Source organism: Heliangelus exortis, chromosome 11 (genome assembly GCF_036169615.1).
Source record: "Heliangelus exortis chromosome 11, bHelExo1.hap1, whole genome shotgun sequence".
In the NCBI taxonomy this organism is placed as follows: domain Eukaryota; kingdom Metazoa; phylum Chordata; class Aves; order Apodiformes; family Trochilidae; genus Heliangelus; species Heliangelus exortis.
Genome location: NC_092432.1, coordinates 2,975,063 through 2,990,503, shown reverse-complemented (window position 1 = coordinate 2,990,503; position 15,441 = coordinate 2,975,063). Strand labels below are relative to the sequence as shown.

The 15,441-nt window shown below is 53.9% G+C and overlaps 1 protein-coding gene across 5 annotated transcripts in view; it reads right to left on the bottom strand.

The window, feature by feature from the left end:
- Positions 1 to 8,277, bottom strand: part of PCSK6 (proprotein convertase subtilisin/kexin type 6) — a 37,727-nt gene extending 29,450 nt beyond the window's left edge. For 3 of the 5 annotated variants that reach the window (XR_011727912.1, XR_011727913.1, XR_011727914.1), the window contains exons 1-2: positions 8,017 to 8,277; positions 2,064 to 2,168 (exon numbers count right to left, since the gene is read on the bottom strand). Coding sequence is in view for 2 of the 5 variants with exons in the window: in XM_071754206.1 (XP_071610307.1) it covers positions 2,064 to 2,168; positions 8,017 to 8,244 (333 nt within the window). In the remaining 3 variants the exon portion in view is untranslated. The remainder of the gene's footprint in view (positions 1 to 2,063; positions 2,169 to 8,016) is intronic. The other 2 variants (XM_071754206.1, XM_071754207.1) reach the window with 1 other exon arrangement.
- Positions 8,278 to 15,441: the final 7,164 nt, after the last annotated feature.

The window sequence follows — 15,441 nt, the reverse complement described above, 5'->3', positions numbered from 1 at the left end:
ACTCTTTGCCCCTCCTGGAAACAGAGGCAGCTTTTCATTTTCCCCCTTTTGAGATTTTCAGTGGGTGAAGCCCAGATGCAGCCACCAAACATGATGACCTTGCAGCTCCAGAAAAGCAACAGCCTGACTTAGCCCAGTGGATGTGTTGGAACTAAGGCAGGGATCCAGGATGGCCCCAGCACATTTGCCATAAAAACACAGCAGAAATCATTTAGGGAGGGGTTGATTCTGTTACACTGTGCGGCCAGAGGGGACTGTGACATCCTCTGGAAGAGGCTGGAGGAGTGAGGCTGAAGGCTCAAGCACCAAGAGGATCAACAGGAGCATCTCAGCAAGCCAGGAAAGTTTATGGCAATGAGAGGTGCAAGCAGAACCCACACAGGGGTGGGATGGTGAGTGGTGGCTCTTCTCTGCCTCCTATTGCTCCTCCATGCCCCTCCTCTCACCACCATGATCTGCCCCCCAAAACTGCTGGATTTGCTGCACCTCCCCTCCCTTTCCATCACCTCCCAATGGGGGGCTCATCTCAGCCCCAAACAGAGCAGCTTTGGGGGGCTTTGGGGGCAAGAGGGGAGCTCAGTGGCAGTTTGGACCCAGAGGAAACCAGACCCTGGGTCTCCCCTGCCCCAGCTGCCCCCATTCTCAGCTTGGCTTTGGTCATATTTGCCAGATCCTGGCCATCCTGCCACCAACCCCCAGAGCAAACTGATAAATAACAGTGCTGGAAACAATAGCCCCTGGAAGCAGGAACCACCCAACATCTGCAAATGATTGGGTTTGCTGGTTCTTTAGGATTTCTGCAAGAGTTCTTTCCATCTTCACTCTTCCAGCTCCTGTTTCCTCCTGCCTCTTGGTGATGTTTTCCTGCAGAGATCTTCTCCTGCATCACCCATGGTGCCTCCAAATGCCAAGACCTCTCCCAAACGATTTGCAAATGTGCATGGGAGAGACAACACTTGCCAAGAAGCCTTGAACTCCAAATGTTAAGGGCAGATTAGAGGAAGGGGAGCTAATTGCTGCAGCTTGCAAGTCCATAAGAACAAGGTAAAGTAAATGTTAACAAGACTGAAAGCCAATTGATCTGGTTTGCATTGTAACCAGACTCATTTAAATGGAGGTATTTCAATTGCAAAGCTGAATGCACCCTTTGCTGGGATGCCTGGGCACCTCCCCGAGGGCAAACAACTTCAGTGAGACCCAAGCAGAGGTCCAGGGCACCCACAGTCCCCTCACTGAGCTTTCCATGTGTCCCTCAAAAGTGCCCCAGACCCTGCCTGAATATTTAATACTGAATTCCTTGGGATGGGACACGTTGTGCTGAGTGGGTTGGAAATGTCTTGGGAAAGAGCAGCCCAAGGGTGGCTGGGCGTGGATGCAAGCACCAGCAGCTCACAGCCACATGGCAACCTTCACCCCAGTGGCTTTTTCTGTTTATTTCCCTCTCTCCCACAAAATCCAGACCCTCCCCATGCATTCCCCCTTCCCCTGCTCTGCAGCAGCCGCACCTCACAGGGCTTGGGTGGAGCTGAGAGAGGAGAAAAGCCCATCAAGAGCCCCAGCCCTTCCTCACCACCCTGAGCCCAGCTCTCCCAGCTCCCTCCTGCCCCTTTTTCCCTTCTTTTCCCCCCCCTTCCTCCCTCCCCAAAACTTCTGTCAATTCAGCTGTGCTGATGATCTCTTGGGATGCCAGCTCTAGGAAAAAGACGCGCAGCAACTGCCAAGGATTTCACACATAGCAACCATTGAGGCAACGAGTGTTGTGGCAACTGGATCAACACCCTGAGCATGCAACAGTCTTTCTATCCTGGAAAGCTTTTTTTTTTTTTTTTTTTTTTTCCCTCTCCCCTCCCCTTTTTCTTCCTCCCGGCTCTCAGGCAGATGTTCAAGTTTAGTCACTTCGAAGTACTTTTTGATGTCCCTGTGCCCAATGACTCACCCCACACACCAAGTTCAAGGGTAATAGGGCATTGCAAGATCCTTTGAGCTCATGTTTGACCCAGACCAAGCCTGACAGGCTCCTCTGGAAGGGGGAAAAACCAGGGACACACATCCCAGCCCCATACCTTGGGGTCCATGCGGAGGAAGTTGTGCGGTCCCCGGCTGCTCAGCGTCGAGCGCTTGAAGGTCTTGCTGTGGTGGAAGTGGTAGTAGTTTTCTAAGCTCCCAATCTGCAAAAAGAAAGGTTTAGGTTTGGTTTTTGGTTTGTTTTTGTTTGTTTTTTTTTTGTGTGTGTGTCTTTGGTTTTTGTTTTGTGTTTCGTGGGGTTTTTTTTAATAAAAAAAAGCCGTTTTCCCGTGGTTTCCTCCCATTTCAGCACCGCCCCCCCCCTCCTCACTCACACAAAGGTGCAGGATGCTGGCACCAACCCTGCTGTCACCACCGTGGCAAACAACACTGGTGGCCAGACACTGCTCTGAGCCCGGAAAACATTTGTTTGGGGTTTTTTTTTTGTTATGATTTTCACCCATTAAATGCATCTTTACAAACTGCCTTCCATCAGCTCCCAAGCAGAACTAATGAGCTCAAAACTGAGCTCAGCAGCTGCAGGGGAGCCCGGGGAGCTCTGCCTCCTCCTGCTGCTTTTCCCTGGGCTTCACCCCAGCAGCAAGAACAACCCCGTAGGGAGAGGGGAACACCAACCCTGGGATGCTCCTGGGAAATAAATGTGCTTTGCCTGGAGTCAGGGCCATCTCCAAGCAAACCATCCATTCCTCCCAAGGGATGTGAGACACAGCACACAGTGAGTGTGGCCAGGAGCAAAGAGGAGCTGGGAAAAGCAGCCCTGACAGCTCAAGCAAACCCCACACTCCTCTTTTACGAGTTTTTGGTCTTTTTTTTTTTTTTTTTTTTTTCTTGCATGTCCCACACTTACAGGGAAACAGCACACCAGGCACACCACCCTGCCAAGCCCCAAGGGGGCTGCGTTGCCTCCAGCCCTCCCAGCAGCTGGATGTGCTGCAACTCTTCTTTTTCCATCCCAAAAGCATGGATAAAGTCTCAGGGCTATCCAACGAGCTGGGCAATCTCACCATGTGAGCAGCATCCCACAAGGATTCACAGTTCTAGGGAAGGGAATGCCCCAAAAGCTGCCCTCACTGCTATGCAGCTCCCAGGTCTCACACAGTTTTGGTACAAATTTGGTCTCTGCTATAAATTCCCTTTTCCCTGAGGTTGGTTTTCTCCCCCCCCCCCCCAAAAAAAAAAAAAAAACCAACCCCAAAACCCAAACCTGTCCCATGGCAGGATACTGCAGGGAGCCTGTGGCAATCCCTGTGCCTGGCTCACATCTGCCACCCAGGAGCTGGAGTGACATTCCTGGGGGTGACATTCCTGAGGCCACGTGTGACCCAGGGGCCAGGGTGACATTCCCAAGGCCAGCCCAGGGCTGGCTGCAATGGGACTGCGAGGGGGAGCAAACAGGTTTGTCTGGCCCAGATGCCAAAGCAGATGACAACCACTTGCATCTTTATCACACTTAATACCTTGAGATGTGCCCGTGCCTCTTCTAAGCATTAAATATTTCATTAGGCTTTTATTCCTGAATGTCATTTCCCCAGTTTTCCTGCCCTTAGTGGGATTTTGATATTTTGTTTCCACTCAAGGCTGTTTAACCCCCCCTCTGCTGCTTTTTTCTTTGCATCACAGCTGTGCAGTTTCTTAAACAGCCACATGCAAAGCTGCTGCTCCTCACAGTCTGCATTTGGGCATGAAAAGCACCCCGTGCCCCGGGTTCTTCATCTTCCCTTCCATAAATCCCAGGAGGATAAAGAGAAACCTTTTATCACTGGGGCTAACTGGAGAACCAGCCCAGCTCTGAGTAGAGGTTGGAGCTGGTGACCCCCAGAGACCACCTTCTACCTAAGGTATTCTAAGAAGAAAAAATTTAATAAACATTTTATTTTTATTTTAATAGAAAAGCATTTTTCTCCTCTTTGAGGTCCATCAGCTCAGTGAGGGCTCTGCAATGAAACCCTTTGGGGTGAGAGACACCCAAGAGCATTGGGTTTTCTCCTGCAAGCAGAAACCACCAGCAAGGCCACAGCAATGGGGACACTGGAAAAGCCCCTGGAGCACCCAGGAGTCAGGTAGCAGGATGAAACTCATCCTTCCTGACTACTTAGAGGAGGAATCAAGACATAGCCCTCAGCACCCCACCAGCCAGAAGGCAGCCTGAAAGGTCCCAGCTCTACCACAGAGGAAATAGCCCAGGTTGCCCCCACCTGCAGTTACAAAGCCCACCCATAAAGCCCAGGAGATAACTCCAAGCAGCTCCAGGAACACTCATTCACTCCCCAAGCACATCTACAACCATCAGCCTTGACTTGGTTTGGCCACCTAACTTCTGCTGAGAACCTGGAGAGGAGGTTCTCATTTCCACAAGGATCAATTTTCATTTTCCTCACTGATTCACAGGTTTTTTTTTTTGAGCTGAAAAGAGGAGACTCAAGATTTCTTGAGACATATTTAAGGTGCAGCTCAATAAATGAGGTGGTTTTCTTTCTCCCTGTTAATCAAGGCAGAGAAAGCCCCAGCTGGTGGTTCCAGCAAGCCAGAAGCAACACGAGCAGGGTCTGCACCCTGCAGTCCCATTATTACTATGCTGAGGGTGTCACTGGTTCTGCTTCCAAAAAAAACCCCACACTGTGCCAGCACCAAAACCCAATGGGGAAGAGTTTGGAGCTGAAGGAGCTACTCATGGCCCTGCCAGGACCCAAGTGAGAGAGCTGTGGAGATGCACACCAAAAGGATGAGAAGCAAGAAGCTGCAAGGGGAGAAATCCTAATGGGGCATAAAGAGAGCAATTCTTTGGGCAGGAGGGTGACAGATGGGCCTGAGGAGCTGGTGGATCTCCAAGGTTCTCCATCCTTGGAGAGCACTGAATCTCACCCACTTGAGGCTCTGCACAGCCTGATTTAGCTTCAAAGTTCATCAGGAGGGTTGAACCAGAGTCCTTAGAGGGCCTTGCCAACAGGAATTACCCTACTTATACAGTCCTTAAAAGTGTTAAAAAGGGGTACAAATTGCAAGGGGGTTGGCCACCTCCTGATCTCTTTTCCTAAGCCTCTTTTCCCCTAAAATCTGGTTCCACCTACAAGCCCTCCCAGGGTAGGGAGAGGCACCCAGGAGCTGCCCAGGTGGAGATGAGCCCAGCACCTGCCCTGCTTCATTAACAGCCATCAGAATTTTGGGCAGGTTCAAGATCTCTTGTAGCCAAAGAGACACAGCGAAGGAGAGCTTGGGGGGGGGGAGACAGCACCAGAACCTGTCAGGGCATTTTCAAGCCCATTTCTTCCCTCCCCATCACAGCAAAGTCTTGCAGCATCTCACCCAAAGCATCTCATTGCTACCCAACACAGCTGAGGTGTTGGTGTCCTCCAGGATGGATCCAGCTGGGAAGGTCATGCCTGCTCCCCTCCTGGGGACACCACCATCCCCATGGGGGACAAGGGCTCTCCTGCCTTCGGGAATGTTGCTCTCAGATGGTTATGGCTGGATTCAGCCCAGTAAGAACCAAGCCTAGGGTTGTGAGGACACCATGGCTCCAGCATCCCCCAGATGACAGGAATCCAGGAAAACTCCAATCCCAGCCCCAAATGGATCCTTTCCATCTCCTGCGCTGCTGAGGATGTACAAGCCCTCCCAAAACTTATAGCTCTGGTCATAGCACAAAAAAAAAAAAAAAAAAATTCATATAAATCTTGTTACCAGGACAGAAACAGGCTCATCACCACCCTGGGACATCCATGGAGGTCCTGCCCGGGGCACCAGCACCATGCAACCCTCCCAGAGCCCTTGGCCAGGGCCTGTCCTGGCTTGCCCTGGCACAACGTGGCAAACAAAGCCTGGCAAGGAGGAAGGAGCAGGCTTTTGGGGGTGTAAAAGCTTTTCCTTCTGTTTAATTGTTTGCTTCACTTCAAACAGAAGTTGATACAAAAATGTTTCTTCCCCCCCACAAGGAAATATCACCCTGCCACAACCCAGAAGGGTTGGAGGGCATCTTGGTGCAGAGCTTGGGCACAGGGACAGCTGGGACATGAGGCAGATGCCAGTGTGTGTGTGTGTAAACCCTGGTGATGCCCTTCACAGCCAGAAGCCTGTCAGGAGACTCCAAGATTTCATCTAGAGGAAAAGAAGCCACCAGTGTAGGGCTGACCATCCTCCCCACCCCCCAAGCTGGATGACTCCATGACCACCACCTCTCCTCCTTCCTCACCACCCCAACATCTTCCCCAGGGCATGAAAGAACCCGAGAACCCTCAGCAGGGTTCTGCAGAGGGTCAGGCCCCTGGGGAGGACACATCTCACCAGGGATGCTGCTGCTCCACCAGAAGAGGATGCAGCAGAAGCAGCTGGGATCACCCAGGCCCTTCCCCAGGGCTTGGCACACCAGGAACCCCGAGCACAACCCAGTCAATGTCCCCCACGAGCACACACACGCAGGGAAAGCAGCTCCTTGGGGTTTGGCCCTGGAAAAACACCTGTGGGAAAAGCCCATGGGGGGGGTGGTGGTGGTGGAGAGCTTAGGGCAGGGCGTTGCAAGCAGCTGGAGCAGCCCCAGCGGTGCAGGAGCTCCCTGTATCCACGGGAAAGGCGGGAGCCAGGAACACCCTGATGCAACCACAGAAATATTTCCCTCGCTCTCCAGCCTGAGCCGGGCTGCCCCGGGGAAGGAGGCAGGGAGGCAGGGAAGGATGGAGAGATGGATGCTCCAAGAAGACCACATCGTGCCCATGGGCCAAATACCTCCAGCATGGAGGGGACAAGCCCGGGAAGGCTGGGATGCTGAGCTCAGGAAAGCTGGGATGAGATGGAGAGGGGAGCAGCTGCTCCTGCGGGCAGCAAAACCCCAAAGCAGGAGCTGACGTTAGGCTGATGTCAATCGGGAGAGTGGGAATTTCGATCAAGATATTCCCTGGCTGAACAGGGATAAACACCCAAAAGCTCTTTGGGTTGCACAACCGACTTCACCCAGCCCCGGGACAGAGCCATTTGAATAATAAAAACGATTTTTCTTCTTGGGAGGGTTTGAGGGTGGAACCTGAGGGGTTTCTCCCCCGTGGGAGATGAGGGACACCCGGAGGAGGAGACAGTGTCCCCCATTCAGTAAATTTGTTTACCCAGCACCTCGTGACTTTAATTACACTTAAAAGCAGGGTTGCGATATAAAGCAAGGTTATAATTTATAGTCCAGGAGACACCTTGGGCAGGAAGACAACCTGAAGAGCCACCCAGCCAAAATACATAAATAAATAAATAAAAAGGCTGAGGAGCCGGGGGTGCCGGAGCAATAAAGTCCGGAGGAAATTCTTGAGGACACCAGCTCGCAGCTGGATTTACCGAGAAAGGGAAGAAATGGAGAGGAAAAAGAGGTGCAGGGATGAAAGTCGCCTTTAAAAGCACCCCTGTGCTGAGGGGGACTGAAAGGAAAAGTTCTTCGTGTTCCCAAAGTCTCTGATAAAGCCGGGTCAGAGAGCTCAAAGTCTGCTAAATCCACAGATGTAACTCTCTGGGATGGGAAGAACTTGTGCAACCCCCAGGCACCAGGGGTTGAAGGGGGCTCTGCAGGGCCAGGGCACCCCGGGACCGGCCGGGAGGAGGGAGATGGGGACGACCGAGTCCAAAGCGCTCCCCCGACATCGCTGCTGCGTCCTTATCGCGACAGCTTCGGGGGGCTGGAGGGGCCCATCTGCAAGGAGGGACCCCCGGCATCTCCCCAGCCTCGGGAGACCCCCGCAGCTCCCCGGGGCTCCCGGCAAATTCCCCGGTCCGGGATCCAGACTGCGGGACCCCCGGTAGCTCCCCAGATCCGCTCCGGTGCCGGGCCCCTTGGCAGCTCCCCGGCACAAATCCCCCTTCAGCTCCCGCTACCCCCGACAGTTCCCCAGGACCCCCACCCCGCACCTCTCTGCTCCGGGACCCCCGACAGCTCCGCGGTCCCGGGACCCCTCGCAACCTCCCGGTACCACCCCCGCTCCTTCACCCCCCGCCCCCGGTGCCCCCCCAGCTGCCCCTTACCTGCCCCAGGCTGATGTACCCGTAGGCAGCCGCGATGCGGGCGGCCTCGGCGGGCCCCCCCCGCACCCTCACGGCCCAGTGGTTGGTGTAGAGGGTTCGGGAGGGTTCGGCCGCGGTTCCGCGCCCGCTCAGCGCCAACGGCAGGGCCAGGGCCAGCAGGCAGAGGCGGGCGGGCTGCGGGGGGGCCACGGCCGAGCTCCCCGGGCCGGGGCCGGCTGCGGCGGGCATGGTGCGCTCCGCGGTGCCGAGCTGGGCGGAGCGGGGAACTGCGCCTTTTAAAGCGGCCCCGAGCCCGGCGGGGGCGGGGGGATGCTCCGGTGGGGGGGGGGGGAAGGAAGGCTGGGGGGGTTGGAGGAGGTGAAGAGGGGGGGAGGGTCCGGCCAGGAGGCAGGGCTGGGAAAACGGGTGCCCGGTAGACGGGGAGGGTCGCCAGCACCCACCCACCCACCCCGGACATCTGGCTTGACGACCCCCCCTTCAGCCTCCCCCCAGGGGGTGCTTCCCTCGGAAACCCTCCGGTGCATTTCTGCATCCCTCCTGTCTGCCTCGGGGCAGCTGCCCGGACGACTCCTTCCATGCCCCCTGCACGCCCCTGGAAAAAACATCCTGCGTCCCCCTCCATCCCCCCTGCAGCGTCTCCGGCCATCCCCTTGCAGCCCCCTAAAAAACCTCTTCTGTCCCCCTCCAGCTCCCCCCGCGTCACTGCGGAACGCTCCGTACCCACCTGCATCCCCCCCAGCTGCCGCGGTGCAGACCACCCTCCCCCTCCCACATCTCCCTGGACAAGCTCCTGTATCCCCTGCACCCCCCGGCATCCTTCCCCTGTGCCCCGGGGCTGCTTCTCAGACAGCCCCTAGCACCCCCCTGCATGTCCCGACGCTGCCCTCCGGGTTTCCCCCTCCACTCCCCATCGTACCCCCGCATCCCCCCGGGCATCCCCCCTGCAGCCCCCGGACATTCCCTCCCTCCCTCACTCCACCTGCGTGCCCTCAGCCAACCCCTGGTGCATCCCCCACCTCCACTCGCAGGGCAGAGCTCTGCACCCCCTGGCACTGAGCCCTGGGCATCCCCCCTGCATCCTGCCCCACCCCCCCCAATTCCTCCTGCATCCCCCCAGGCATCCCCCCATCCCTCTGCACCACCTCACAGCTGTTCCCCACTACACCTCCACCATCACATCCCTCCAGATCCCCCCAGCATCTCCCCTACACCCTCCTCTACCACTCCCCCCACCCCCCCTCCCCAATGCCCTCATACCCCTGGGCATCTCCCCTGCCCCATCACCACCATCCGTGCCCCTCATGCCCCCCGACATCCCTTCTGCACCCACCCCCCCACTGTCCTCCATCCTTCCTGCATCCTTCTACTGCCCCCCATGCCAGAAGGGGCATGAGGGAGACCACGGGGAGCCATGTGCAAGGGCAGAGGGGTTGGAGTGCTGGCTTTGCCACCCCCAGGCACCATTTGGGGGAGAGCAGAAAGCTCGTGGGCTATCAGAAAACAGGCTTTGTTTGGGAGGAGGCAGCAGGACGTACAAAGGACAGGCTCAGGAGGAGGTCAATGATGCTCTGTTCCACACTCCCTCCCTGCCAGCACAGGCAGGGGCCAGCAGAAAGCTGACAACTGCCCCAAAGGCACTTGTGTTTCACCCCCAGCACATCAGGGCATCACTCGTGTCTCATCAAATCTCCAGAAATGACACCCACCCCCCACCCCCCCCGTGCAGCCCCTGGGGCTCACAGGGTCCATGCCAGGCACTGAGGCCACAATCACTGGCTCTGGCCAGGAGGGTTTTGGGGTTGGTCACCATCTATTTTCCAGGCCCTGAGCAGATTTGGGAAGTGTTTGGGGCACAAGACAGGGCCCTGGGATTGTGCCCTTGCAGCCACCCCACTGCAGTCCATGCTTCAGGGTGGGTATTGAGTTGGGAAATGTGACTTGACCAGCTGCATCCACTTGAATGCAAACATTCCCAAGCTCCAAACAGCCTCGGAAAACCCACCTAGACACAGCCCCGGGGCAAGGGGGTGTCTGGAAAGCCATGCCAGAGGCAGGGAAGGGACATGAGGTGGCAGGAAGGGGCACTGAGTGCATCCTGCATCCCATTGCTGGGGGGAAAAATCACAGTTTCATTGTCATGGGTTTGTACCAGGTGAGCTGGTGACAGCCTAAAGTAACAGGAAAATTCCCCCCCCCCAACAGCAAGATTAAACCAAAGGAAATTGATGGGGAGTCTGTTCTGCCTCAGACAGGGCCAAATTCCTCCAACAGCTCCCACGCTGGGCTGGACCTGGCCCCATCACAGCCATTAAGTCCATGGAGAGGGGCAGACAGAGGTGGAGCCCCTCACCAACCCCAGGCTGGTCCCATGAAATCAAAAATACCAGCAAAGTGGGGATCTGGGGGGAGGATTTGTGTCTGCAGATAGAGGCCATGCTTCTGGCACCAGGGATAGGACAATCTGCTGCCACAGGCAAAGGGGATTTGGTGACTGGTGGTGCTTTTCTCCTGAAAATCTCTGTGGGTGTGGGTCACAGCTTGTGGGGAGCCACGTGCTCGTGTTGGGTCTCACCAGCCCAGGCATCCTCACAAGGCCACCCACACGTGGCCTGGGCAGAAGTGATGGGTTGTGCATGGCCATTTCTCCTGATAGAGCAGTGAAGGATGGTTTCCATTAGTGTGAGCACCCTGAGGATCCATTCCTTGTTTCCCACCTGGTTTATGGGCTTCTCCTCCAGCTTCCCATTGGTTTAGGTGCAGGAGATGGATGAGCTGGGCTGGCAGTGCCACGCGTGCTCCGGGTGCGTGTTGAGAGCGAGGTGGTGAGGCAGAGGAAAGAGGAGACAGGAGGAAACAAATCCCATTCCTTGGGTCCCTCAGCATCCTCCTGGCTCTGCTGGGGCTGTCCACTGCTGGCAAGAGCTGTAAAGGAGGCAAGAAATGTCACCATGGGGAGTGGAGAAGGTGGAATGGGCTCTGGTTGCTTGGGATTTGATGGTGGGAAAAGCTTTTTGCTGGCAGAGAGTGAAGATGGGAAAGGAAGGGGATGCAAAACACACTGCTCTGCACTGGGGGATGAATTCCAGGAGAAGCAGGCAAAATCCTTGCACTCTTCAGCCTGCTGCAATGGCCCCCTGGGCAACAAACCCCAGCAGCATCCTGCATCCCAACACTTCATGCTCCTGATGGGTCAGCCCAGGGGATAGCTACTGGTACCAGTAACCAGTGGGTTGGCAGTGTTTAACTCAGCCTGCTGCAAGACAAGGGGATTCAGAGCCTTGCCCAGGTGCTGGCTGCAATGCTGGGACCCAGTTTGGGTGCCCCCCAGCCCCCACACCCCTCCTGCCCCTCTCCTGCTGGCACGATTTCAAAATGCAGAGTGTGTCCCCTTACATCCCAAATGGCAACTTTCCCTGTCGAGCCCATGGGATTTACCAGGGGTGTCAGGGAACCCAGACTTTGGCCCTGCAAGCTTTGCAACAAATGTAAACGAGGACTCTGTTTTAAACCCTTTTCCTGGGATTATTTGAAAACCTGGAGAATTACTGCAAGGCACTGCCCATGCAATAAATTTTGCCAGCCGAGCAGTTGAACAGAAGCTGCTGCAAAGACAGCAAGGAAAGAGGCACTGCTGAAGCAGGAATGTCCAAAGCCTGCTGCAAAAAAAATTATAATAATCCTGGCAGGTTGATATCTGTGAATTACACTCAAAATCTCAGCACCTACCACGTGTATCTCTTCCTACAAGACAACAGAAAAGGGTTTTAGGAGGATGGAGCTGGACGAGCCGAGATAGAAGTGTCATTTAAATCCTGGTTCTTGGCAAACTGAGCCTTTCTGTGTCTTTTTAAGGCAAGTTCAGAAAAGGAAAGTGCAAATAAAGCACCCAAAAGCTGCTATTTTTTGCAGGGCTGGCACTGGGCAGCAGTGGGGCTGTCACTGTGTCCCTGCCCACAGCAGCGGGGCGGGCAGAGGGAGTTGTGCCTCTGGGTGCTGAAGTGCAAGAAGTTAAGCAAACAAAACCCATTTTGCAAAAAAAAAATAAACCAAACCAAACCACACACGGCCCAGAGGCACCCCTGAACCCCCAGCAACCAAACCCTGCTGGCTGTGGGTGCTGGGGTTTTATCCTTTGCATGTTGAGGGCCTGGTGATGCAGAGATTACTGCAAAAATCAGGTTAAAACCCATTTATGTTCCCCGTGTGTGTGTCCTGGGGAGGTGGGAAACCATCAGAAGGCTGAGGACTGCAAAGTGCCCTGGTCCAAGCTGGCAAACCCCAGGCAGGTGCTGCCTGCCATGGTTAATAAAAGACCAGTGGTAATTAAACCTGCACACCTGGAAATAGCTCCTTCTGTAGCTCCCAGGCTTAACCAAATGAGTGAAATTTGCAGTGGCATAATTAAAGCCATGTGGTTAACGATCTGACTGCACCAGGGAGTTACTCTGCAGCTTGACTCTTCACTCTCCAGTGAAAGTCCACCTAGAAAAACCCTGCCCAGCCCTGAAAACAGCCCCTGCACGGCTCCAGCAATGCCTAACCTGACCTCTTGGTGCTCATTAGCACCATCCCATTAACACCAGTTCATTAACAGAAAAACTGCTCTGGCAGCCCCTCCAGCATGGGCACACAGGGCCACAGGGATGATGCCAAAACAGAGGGCTCCAACCACTTCTCCCATCCAGGGTCTTGTAAATGCCAAGGAGAAATCTGTATTTTTGCATTTCTAACCCATGCTTCTCCACTGATCTCTTCTTGCTCTGTTTGTCCTTTTAGGTGTTAAGATAACCCCACCCTCACTAGTGAGCAGGTGGCTTGGGTTTGGGTGTGTTAATGGTAGAATCCTGCATGCAACTGAGGAGTCCCTGGTGCTGGAAATGAGATTTTGAGCCTCCATGGAGCAGCCTCCCCAGGGCTGATGTGTCCTGAGAACATGGGTGCTGGTAATGTCACCACCACTGCCACCCCTCAGCAGCCACCATCTTGGCAGCTGGGGAGCCCCTGGGTGAATTCCCAGAGGTTCATGCTTTGATGGGAAAAAAAGGTTGCTTCTGCCTCTTCCTTTCCTTCTTAAATCTGATTAATCCATTTTCAGACCAAACTGGTGATGTCAAATGTGATGGAGAGGAAGGATGCAGAGGAGGAAGGTTCAGGGAGGGGCAGCTCCACACCAGTGTCCAGCACTGTCCATGGAACCCCAGGCACAAGGAAACTAATTCCAAAGTGCCTGTAACAGCTGTTTTAGAAATCTCTCATCTCTGACACTTCCTGTGGGGAGAATTCAGAGAAAAAAAGAGTGGAAGAGCTCAAAACCATAGGGATGACCAAGGAGGGACATGCTAATGGTTTCCTACCAGCAGCATCTCTTCCAAACACTGAAAACAGCAGCAAAAGGGATTTAACATGGAGATTAGAGAGCCTGCCTGACTGCCATGATACACTCAGGGGAAGGAGAGTGAAGCATCCCCAGCACTGGAGGTTTTCACTGGAATTAAACCAACATCTGTCCAGTGATGGTTGGGGCTTGCGCAGTCGCTTTGTTGCTCCAGACTGGGCTGGAGATTTTCCTTAGGCTCCTCCTGCTTCGTTTTCTGTAATTTCAGAGAAATCTGCATTTTTTTTTTTTTTTTTTTTTCCTATCCGATGCATTCTTCCTCTCCAGAAAAGATTAAACTTTGATTGTCAAGAAGTAGTGTAGCAGGCAAGAAGATTTCCCAGACTAGTCAAAATGTCATCCTGGTAAAAATGCCAGTAATAAAAAAGAAAAGAAAGGGCTCACGATGGACTCAGGCCTGTTAAAAAGAGCTAAGAAATGGATTTGGAAGTTTAGAAACAATTGAAGCTCAGCAGCAAAAGGGCTCTCCAGGGACTGCCAGGCCCGACAAAGATATTCATAGTGGGGGGAAAAATCAGTCAGTTAAAAAAAAAAAATTGTCTGTGTTCATGGTCTTGAATTAAAAGAAGGAACAAAGCCAATGTTTTCACCCTTCTCAAATGGTTTGGGGCTTTATTGTTATTTTGGAAATCAGGGCAAAGAGGGAAATGCCCAGTGAGGAGTGGTGGGATGGGGAGATGCTCCTGTTGCCTCCCTGTGGATCTGTGCCAGGATTGTCCTGGCTCCCACCTGCTGTGTTTTGGGATTCTCAGGGTGCAGGAGAGCTGATTCCCAAGGCCAGGGTGCTGGGACAGGGAAGGGGACCTCGAGGGCAGGTCTTGGTGGCACCCATCCTGTGTGACACTGCCTGCAAGGGAGGTCTGAATCCTTCCTCCTCCTCATCTCCCGGTCCCTGCCACTATCCCGCTTCATCCAAAAACTCCAGACTGGGAAAAAGCACCAGAGCCAAGAGGAGCTGGTAATAAACCCCAGGCCAACCCCACCCCTGGAGCAGCAGGACTTGGAAAAGCCGGTTACACCGGGGGCCGTGTCGTCACCCTGTGGGGGATGAGTCTCAGCTCCCCCTGAAGGAAGCACGGCCAGAGCTGGTGGGATGGGGGCTCCAGAGCTGAATTTAGCCTGGAAAATGGGATTTCTGTGAGAGCTGGGGGTCACCGGGCAGGGACAAGCACTGTCAGGTGGCTTTTAGGAGTGGAATACAGCTCTTAACTTCATCCCCAGGTTGGGTGATGTCCCTAAGGACACGGGTGGTGACCTGCACAGGATGTGACACCCCCCCCCCAAACCTGGGACCTCCAGGTTTTCAGTCCCCAGCACAAAACTGCTCTGCACCCCAGCAAGAGCCCGGGAGCTGGAACACGTGGGGGAGAGAGAGATGAGCCTGGGGGTGGAGAGATGCAAAGTTCAAACCAGCAGCGATTTCAAAATAAAATCCAACAGCCCAGGGAAAAACACAGCCTGCCCTTGCCCGGGCTCTCCTTTATGCCAATTTCAAGAAAAAAAAAAAAAAAAAGAAAAGAAAAGAAGAGAAAAAAACAAAAGAAAAGAAAAAAGGAAAGGAAAGGAAAGGAAAGGAAAGGAAAGGAAAGGAAAGGAAAGGAAAGGAAAGGAAAGGAAAGGAAAGGAAAGGAAAGGAAAGGAAAGGAAAGGAAAGGAAAGGAAAGGAAGGAAAGGAAAGGAAAGGAAAGGAGAGAAAAAGAAAAGGAAGAAAGGAAAGGAAAGGAAAGGAAAGGAAAGGAAAGGAAAGGAAAGAGGAAGGAAAAGGAAAGGAAAGGAAAGGAAAGGAGAGAAAAAGAAAAGGAAAGGAAAGGAAAGGAAAGGAAAGAAAGGAAAGGAAAGGAAAGGAAAGGAAAGGAAAAGGAAAGGAAAGGAAAGGAAAGGAAAGGAAAGGAAAGGAAAGGAAAGGAAAGGAAAGGAAAGGAAAGGAAAGGAAAGGAAAGGAAAGGAAAGGAAAGGAAAGGAAAGGAAAGGAAAGGAGAGAAAAAGAAAAGGAAAGGAAAGGAAAGGAAAGGAAAGGAAAGGAGGAGGAA